This window comes from Corvus cornix, chromosome 5 (genome assembly GCF_000738735.6).
Source record: "Corvus cornix cornix isolate S_Up_H32 chromosome 5, ASM73873v5, whole genome shotgun sequence".
Taxonomy (NCBI): Eukaryota; Metazoa; Chordata; class Aves; order Passeriformes; family Corvidae; genus Corvus; species Corvus cornix.
In genome coordinates this window covers 29,776,278-29,785,167 of record NC_046335.1, presented here as the reverse complement: position 1 = coordinate 29,785,167, position 8,890 = coordinate 29,776,278, and the positions used below count along the sequence as shown (strand labels likewise).

The 8,890-nt window shown below is 36.5% G+C and overlaps 1 protein-coding gene across 1 annotated transcript; it reads left to right on the top strand.

Moving 5' to 3' along the window:
• Window positions 1–273: 273 nt before the first annotated feature.
• On the top strand, window positions 274–4,162 carry ZNF770 (zinc finger protein 770). The gene has a single exon (XM_010391696.3). The coding sequence runs from the start codon at window positions 296–298 to the stop codon at window positions 2,489–2,491; it is 2,196 nt and encodes a 731-aa protein (XP_010389998.1). The 5' UTR covers window positions 274–295; the 3' UTR covers window positions 2,492–4,162.
• Window positions 4,163–8,890: the final 4,728 nt, after the last annotated feature.

Below are 8,890 nucleotides of genomic sequence, written 5' to 3'. Positions count from 1 at the left end.
TAGTGATTACTCTGTTACAAGGAAAGTATTTTAAGCTAAATTAAATCAAGAGTATGCTAATCTAGATACTTTTGGTATCTTATGTAGAAAACAAGAGGCAAACTTAGGCAATTATTTATTAATATAGGCTAAATAATACTCTCTTTCTTATTTTAGGGACCTGTGGAATTTAAGAATCTCTCTCCTAAGAAAATTTGCTGCTTCTACAGCTTTCCATCTTAGTGTGCACTCAATTTCACTTGAAATACCTATCTGAAGAAATTAAGAGTAGGCGAGGTGTAATTGCCCTTTAAAAATGTTAAAAGTTCAGCATTGTGTAACAGCTGTCAAGATACCCAAGAAAAAGCCGTATATTTGTGACATGTGCTATAAACAGTTCGAAACTCCGTCAAAATTAGCTAGGCATTATCTCATACATACTGGTCAAAAGCCATTTGAATGTCATGTATGCAATAAAACATTTAGGCAGCTAGTCCACCTGGAGAGGCATCAGTTAACCCATAATCTGCCTTTTAAGTGTATTGTTTGTTACAGAAACTTCAGAAATGTAATCACTTTCTTAAAGCATCAGCAGCTTCATAATGAAAATTATGAGAGTGATACAAAGGAAGCAGAAACCTATGTGAATTCTGAGGAAGGCAGGGCTGCTTGTGGCACATTTCATTGTTCTGTGTGCTGGAAACCTTTTACAACTGAAGAGAGATGGATGCTGCATCAGTGTCTCAAGTCAGATCACCTACATGGTGCCAGAAGGAGAAAGAAGAAAACTCACACTTGTGGATCATGTAACAAGACATTTCCATCAAGATCCAAGCTAGAAAGACACTTCCTTATTCACACTGGCCAGAAACCTTTTAAGTGTTCTTCATGTGGCAAATCTTTCAGACAGTCAACACACTTGAAAATTCATCAGCTCACACACACAGAAGAAAGGCCTTTTCAGTGCTGTTTTTGTCAAAAGGGATTTAAAATACAGAGCAAACTCATGAAGCATAAACAGCTCCATGCCAGAAATAAGACTTTCCACAATATTGTATGCAAAGCAAAGGCTCTTAAATATCCCAGACCACACAACCTGTTGGAAGGAAAGAGGGATAGTTTTGAGAATGCTGACACACACAAGTCACAGGAGAATGACCCACATGATGTGCACTCAATTTATATTGTACCCTTTCAGTGCCCAGCATGTGAGCAGTGTTTTGAAACAGAGCATGTTCTAAAGTTGCACAAATGTTGTTATTCAAGAGACAGCAGAAGTTCAAATAATGGTACAACAGCATGCAGACACACAGTCAACAGGAAAAATAAGACCCTGATGAAACTGAAGCATACTGGAGGAAAGGCAACAGATTTTTCTCTGGGTGACAGAAAAAAAATAAAATCAGGTCACGTTAGAAGTCCTGACCTGGTTGCACCTAGAGATCAGCGTTGTGATCAGCATGTGTCCACTAAACCGTCCAAGGATTGCCAGAGCAGGCATGACATGCACAAGTCAGTTTGTAATCAGATGAAAAGAACGTTTGCTGTGCCATTATCTTGGCAAGAGTACCCACAACCTCCTGACTTGGGCAGTAATTTAAAAGGTGTGCTTCCTGGTGAAAGCATGTTAAACGTCGATGATTCACTGGATAATAAAGATGATGCTTTTTATGGTTCATCAAATGATAGTTTCTTTGATAAACCAGAAGTACTTCACTGTGCTTTTACAGTTTCTGCTAAAAATATACATAACAGACACAAAGTGTGTAAATGTGACAGATGTGAAAAAATTTTTCCATCTTCATCCAAACTTCAAAGACATTATCTTATACACACAGGACAAAAGCCCTTTGGCTGTAATGTTTGTGGGAAGACATTTAGACAGTCAGCTCACTTAAAAAGACATCAGCTCACCCATACTGAAAAGAGACCCTGTAAAAGCCCCGTTTGCCAGGTAGAATTTGAAAACCTGAACAAACTTTTCAATCATCAGGGAGATAACACTGCATTTAAGTCTTCTCAGCCTGTGGGTTATTCAGGTTACTCTCAAACACCTTCACAGGCATCTGGCTTTCAAGAATTTGAGCTGATTCAGTCAAACCAAGCAGCTGAAATCAAAGTTGAAATCGAGTCAGGGGACTTTGCTCTTGACACCAGCAGTAGAAACCCACAGCCATATTTGTGCAGTAAATTGTTGGAAACGGAGCAAAGCTGTTACAGCTATTGGCATGATTTTTCTGAAGGTACTGAAAAAAGTGAAGTTGTTAACAAATTGTATCAATGCAGTATCTGCTTTAAAACTTTCAAATCTCCTTCTAAGCTTGAAAGACATCACCTAATGCATGCTGGACAGAAGCCATTTGAATGTTTAGTTTGTGGAAGAAAATTCAGACAGGCCCCACATTTGAAAAGACACCACCTTACTCACTTTAAAGAGAGCTTAAAGTTTAGTTCCACTGAGGAACAAGCAGAGAATGTATTAGTTTTATCAAAACTGGATAATGTCCTATGAAACCATATTTTTAAATTTTTTGGTTGCGTAATTATAAAAGACTTCCCTTAGGCCAAACAATTAACCGAAGGGGATCATATTTCCTGTTACAGAGATGACGTGGTGAAGTTAATTTACTGTCTTCAGAACTGTCTACTTGATACAATTTTTGAGATACTACTGTTGAGCTGTTTTTTAAAAATGCAGCAAGCCCACAAATACACTCTTTGCATTCGCTTTGGCTAAATTAGTTTATAAATATGCATTTGTATTGTATCAATAGTGTTGCAGCAATCTGCAGAGTTCCACAAATAAGATAGTTTAAAAGTTTTACCTTTTCCCATATAGTATTTTGTGTTCAGTGATAACTATCAGAAAAGTAAAGACAAAAAGGTAATTTTGAGAATAAGGAAAAAGTCCTTTTAGTTTCTTCTGGCTCCCCATATGTTGCAAGCAAAGGACACTTGCTGTATTTATCCTGTACTTTAAAAAAAAAAAAAGGTTATTTTTAGATAAAAGACACAAAAAAAGAAGAGAGCAGAAAAAGGGGAGAAAGTTTAATGAGAAGAATGTTGATGTGACATTATAGAACGTTCTATTTTCTATAGGATAGGGAAAAATAACTTCTTTGTAATGTGCTTGGAGAGCTATACATGAGGAATTAGATCATTTCCCTTTTTATATAAAATACATGGAGACAATGCTAGAATATTGGATTTATAATCAATTAATCCATGTTACCACTTCATTAACTCCACTTCCTTGTAAATCCCTTGCCTTCTCTAGCATTTTTGGCCAATTCATACTTCACTGAGCTATTTTTGTGTAAGAAAAGAAGACAAGAAATTAGCATTAACATTACAAATGGGCTTACTATCTGTTCAGTCTCCTTTCCTTCTAGCATACATAGTGAACCAGTAAAAGAAATGTTCTCTAAGATGTGATAATAACTCAGATGAGCAGTTTTGTCAGGAAGTCGTGTTCTCATTACATTAAAGAGACTGAAAATTACTTTTAGCTGAAATTAAGTAATTCTGATTTTGTATTAATAGAATCTGTAGTTACACTTCCTGGTAAGTAGACAGTTTTGCCCATTGTGCCAATGGAGCTGGCCAGAAGTGTAAGTGCAGTGCAGCTTCATACATTACGAACAAGAATGAAGTTTGTTTCTTCTTTTTTTCCTCTGAAGAAACTACCTTTTAGGATACTTCCTTTGTTATGCAACTTTTGAATAGTTGAAACCAGAAGTTCTTAATCTTATTTCTAAATTAACATATCTGTAAGATACATGACATTGTTTTCAGTATTTAAATAGATCCATATTTATTTAAGTAAAATGAGGGTTGATTTTTTTTATTTTTGAAGTGGCATGAACTTTGTAGTACTTGGTGAATTCATATTCATGAATTCATGAAGTGAAGGGCAAAATTATTTTCATACATGTTATTCTTTTCCATTTTCAGCAAGAATAAAACCAGCAAAAATACTTGGAAACAAGTCTGTAGTTACTATGCTTTTTGTATGACAGACAAATTCAGTACATTAATAATGACTTTAGTTATATATTGAGATTTTTTTCTCCCTATGTGGATTGTTTCATATTGAAAGACAAAATGCTGTATAAAATGTTTTGAAAGCATATTGTAGAGCTCTTTTAAAATACCTGTAATAAACTATTTTATTTATATTGTACTTTCATTGTGTGTTTTATGTGAAAACCAGAGTTTTGAAACTATATAACATCCATTATGTAGAAAAGACTGTGAATCAAAATAACTAACTTTAAATGTTAGAACAATAGGTTTGGTTTCAGATTTTGTTATAAAATATAAATATGTTTAAAGATAATAACATCTTTCTTCAGGAGTTAGTAATTTAAAAATGCAATGAGAAGTTTTGTTTAGAGAACAAAATTTTCATGTTTTGAAAATACCAATTTTAGTAAAATGAAGGGAATATAATACAAAAAGATATTTTTGAGGGATGAATAGACATTTGCAGGAAGTGTTACTGTCTGATTAATTTGGAAAGTAATGAAGTCTTTGGGCTTGGATTTCAGAGCCACAATGTCTATCTGGCTCTCCATCCCATCATAAAAAGTTTTGTGTCAGTATAAATTCATGATTTTAGGGGAATTATTACATAAGCTAGCTAGAAAGGGGTTAAATGGTTTCTAAGAGTCAGGAGAGAAAAAAACCTGAGGTTGAAATCCTGTGTCTTGCAGTTAACTGTAAAATTCTTCAAGTATCTTTGAGAATTTGAGTTAGAACAGTTTTTTCTGTATTCACAATAACATTTTTTGTTGTTCATTAGTATGTCAGTCATTTTCCATAATGCTTCAAGGCAAGTTCAAGCCATCAATCTTTTAAGTATCTTTGGTGGCAGAAACATTGCCTGTGGTTTTGTTAGAATGAACTGATGGCTAATACTTACAATCTGATAGTACTGAAGTAGTGGGGTTTTTTGAGACTGTGCAGAACCAAAGCATATTCTGCAGAGGAAAGCAGTGGGTCCTCTTGTGTTAACAATGAGCTCCTGCTGAGGAGAACTTCTCCAATAGCATGGGTTTAGCACTGAGGTTGTTCTATGTGGAATAGAAGAAGGGTCAAATATTTTAAAACAAGCAGAAAAAGGTAAAAGGGATTTTTTTGAGGACAAATTATGCAACTGCAGTACTAACTGATCACATCATCCATTTTCTGTCTAGAAGATGTGGCTATGGATACCTTTAAAATATTTGTGCTGCACTATCATTGCAGCGTGTCACAAATGAGTGTTTTAGGTGGCTCAAAGAATCACTGGCAAAGGTATTGTCAAAAGCAGGTTTAATGTAAAAGTGAAAGCACAACAAAGTCTGTTGGCAACGTTCACTCTACTACTTATTAGATGGTTAAAGCACACAGACAAAAATCAAACTAAAATCTAAAATACATCAATCTATAACTAAAATCAACCTAAAATGATCTCTGTGGAGGCTGGTGATGGAAAAGGGGTAAGGGTGGGAAAGGGTAAGGATAAAAGAAATGAGGGGGACCCTCCCACTGAGTCACAAGGTTCAGAGGAGAGACCCTTGCCAAGCTTAGCCCCAGATTTGACCAACAGTTTAGGCCTAAAGTAACAGCACTTAGCAGCACTTAATTTAAACAATTTACCAAAGATTCTATAGAATTTATATAGCACTACAGTAACTCACAAATTTAACATACTTAAGAATCGAAGAGTAGCATTCATAGTATATTTGCTGTAGTATATTCACACTCGCACGCACACAGAGACCTAAAGGAGTATGTTCAAGGTACATACTGGTGAAAAACTTCCTTCAAGTTCAGTGAAGTTCTCATGCCAGATGCCATTGCATCTTCTCAATGGGCAAAGAGCTGAGCCTTGAGGAGTGGGGGTATCAGCCCAGGCTCTGGCAGCAAGCAGTGTGCAGCGCAGTCCTCAGAGTATAGCAAGCCTGAGAGCTCAGCAGCTGAGAGCCGTCCCACTCCAAGGGCGAGTGCTGGTTGAAGCCCACTGTGGTTCAGGAGAGCTCCAAGGGTCTTACTTAGGACTGCTGTTTATAGGGTTGCTAGAGAGTTGACTTCAGTCATAGTTATTTTCCATCCTGGATGCAATTCAGCTCAGTAACTTTCTTTGAAAGTTTGGTAACAAAAAATTGTTCCACTTGCATTGCTATGCAGGCAAGAAAAATAAGGTTCCAAGGCTGTTCATTAAAAAAACAGGAGCTTGTTAGACAACGTAAGTTCCTGGGAAGAGACAGTGTTTCTGATAAGCTCAAGAGGAGCTCAGCCCCTGTGCTGCTCGCCAAGGCCGAGGCCCGAGGAGCATTTCTGAGATCATAGTGTGGCCTGAGGTGTGTGTGGGTGGCAGCTGTACCCCTACACAAGGTTTGCAGAAAGTCAAAACATACATATATAAATATTCCTTTATATGGCCACAGAAAAAATCAGAAGGGAAAAAAAGCAATAATAAACCACAGAAAAACTGTTTAATCACTGTAACTACTTTTCACTGTATGCTGGGTTTCTCACTCAGCTGTGGTCTGCTCTCACACACCCAGAGCCAACAAGAAAAATTAGTGAGGCAAATGGGAGAGAGAAAAAAGAAACTTAATTGGAGTTAATGACACCTTAGGCTTCAAACTGAGATGCTGGATCTAATGTTTAGTTTTCCTGGCTGCTTCCTAGTATAAATGTAAAACTCCAAAAGTCATAATCTCTCAATAGTAGCTCATTTGAGCAACACTTACCTAAGTACAGTTGGATGACTCTTAAATCAATAAAGACTATGGATTCGGTCCATCTTGTAATGATGTTGAAAATTCCCAGACCTCCTAAATAACTAAAGTGGTAATGGTTCATATTCCTAACACAAGGTTTTGTGGATCTTTAAAGTGTAAGTTTTAACTTAATAGCCTGGTTTTATGGTCTGATGGCTGTGGATGAGATGTGTCTGAGAGGCAGTTATCATAAGGAAAATTGAAATTACAGAAGTGACTTTTCTGTGCTCTCCCATAATGTTCTTTCTCCAGGTTAAGAAAATAAGTTGTATTTTTTCATATAATGACTAGTTCTGTCAAGAAGCTTTTAAACTGCATTTTTTTTAGCATCTGTTAAAAAAGTGAATCTTCAAAGTCCATGCAAGTGAAGGAGAAATCAGTCTTATGACAACAAAATCACTCATAAATTAATTGATATCTCCTTGTTCAGAAACTATTGTTTTAACATGAAAGTGTCATTATGTCTATGCTGAGTTATCGTGGGTCTCTGAATGCTGTTTTACTTCTGTTCTCTGCCATTCCAGTTCCTGACTGCTCCCATGATATCCTAATGTGTGGCTTGACTGTTACACACTTGACATGATTGGATATGTGGCTGAAATTTTTCCTCTTCACTGGAGTCCTTCCAGTGTCCCTGGTGCCAATCGGTATGGATCTGTGAAACCCCATCTGTGACTTCTAGTCCAAGAGTCATGGAGCTGGTTGTTGCTCATGTGCTGTCATGGCATGTGAAGTAGTGCCTGAGGATGTGAGTGCAGGAAGATGTGAGAAGCTGACTGGAGATGATGTAGACAGACCATGGCCTGTCATTCTCCACTCGAAGTCATTTGGGTGTGTAGGGTACTAAGAACACATGGATATGGTGACTGTCCAGCTTTGCCTGTGGCATTGGAATGTACCTTGCTGACATAGTGAAGAAGGGGAAACAGAATTATGTGGCCACTGCTATGTAAAATAGTAAAAGACTGTTCCTAAACTAAAGAAGCCAGCAATGCATGGTGTCTCCCCTTTGTACTGCTAATGCACTGCACTCAAATCCTATAGGCATGAAGAAGAACACTATCTGGATGCAAAGTGGCATTATTTTATCTGTGCATTTTTTTGAGTTTTAATCCCTAGTATGTGTTTACAGAAGTAGCTTGCTGAACTACAGAAAATCAGATGATTTCCTCAATTTCTATTATTTTGTTCTAAGATGATCCTGAAAACACAGTAGAGAGATTCCTGTTAGTGACAATACAGTCCTACTAAATGAAGTAGAAATCTGCTAAACTATCTAGACACCTCAAGTGTAGCAGCCAATTTGAGGATAATTTTTAAGATTAAAAAATGTTAAGATTTTTTCATGACACTGAGAGCAACCTTGGATTAGTATCTTGGAAACCTTGTTTGCTGTAGTGTACTAGATCTTGTATTTTATACTTTGGGTCTAAAAAATAGCAGGTACTTGGGTGGTGAGAATAGCTCCAGAGGAGTTCCCTCTGATACTGAATAATGTGTCTGATGCTAATGCAATTAGCAGAAGAAAAATGTCTGTTTGCTAATAAGCTAAAGTGATTTGCTGAGTAATATTGTCATTTATATTACAGTAGAAGGGTTTTGTCAGTAAAAGGAATTATTAAAAGTCAAAACATTATTTTTTGGTATTACACTGATGTGAAGTTGCTGGTTTTAGTAGGTGTTCTGTTTTATTGCCATTTTATACTCCTTTAAAACCCTGACATGCTAATGGAAATGTCTAGCAAAAACCTAGAAAATCTAGAGAAAAGCAAGGATGAAAGCTTTAGGAGACTGGAGCTAGCTCTCAGCATCTTAGAATTCCTTGAGTTTATTGCTGCATATCAGATACGTTACAGTTTCGTCTGCATTCTGTATTTTTTTTCTTTATTGTGAGGAAAGAGATGTGATCAAAAATGTACTTTTACAATGATGCTGCAATAGACCCAAATTTCTATAGCACTTCTCATGCCAACACTTGCAGAAAGGAAATTATTTGCCTTAAAATATCATTTCAGTGATGAAATTCCTCCATGAAACAGATTTATTTCATATTCATTTTTTCCACATAGAAACTTCATCACATAAAAGCCTCTCGTGGGATTTTTAGCAAATATTGCTAGAGCCTTTCTGACCACTGG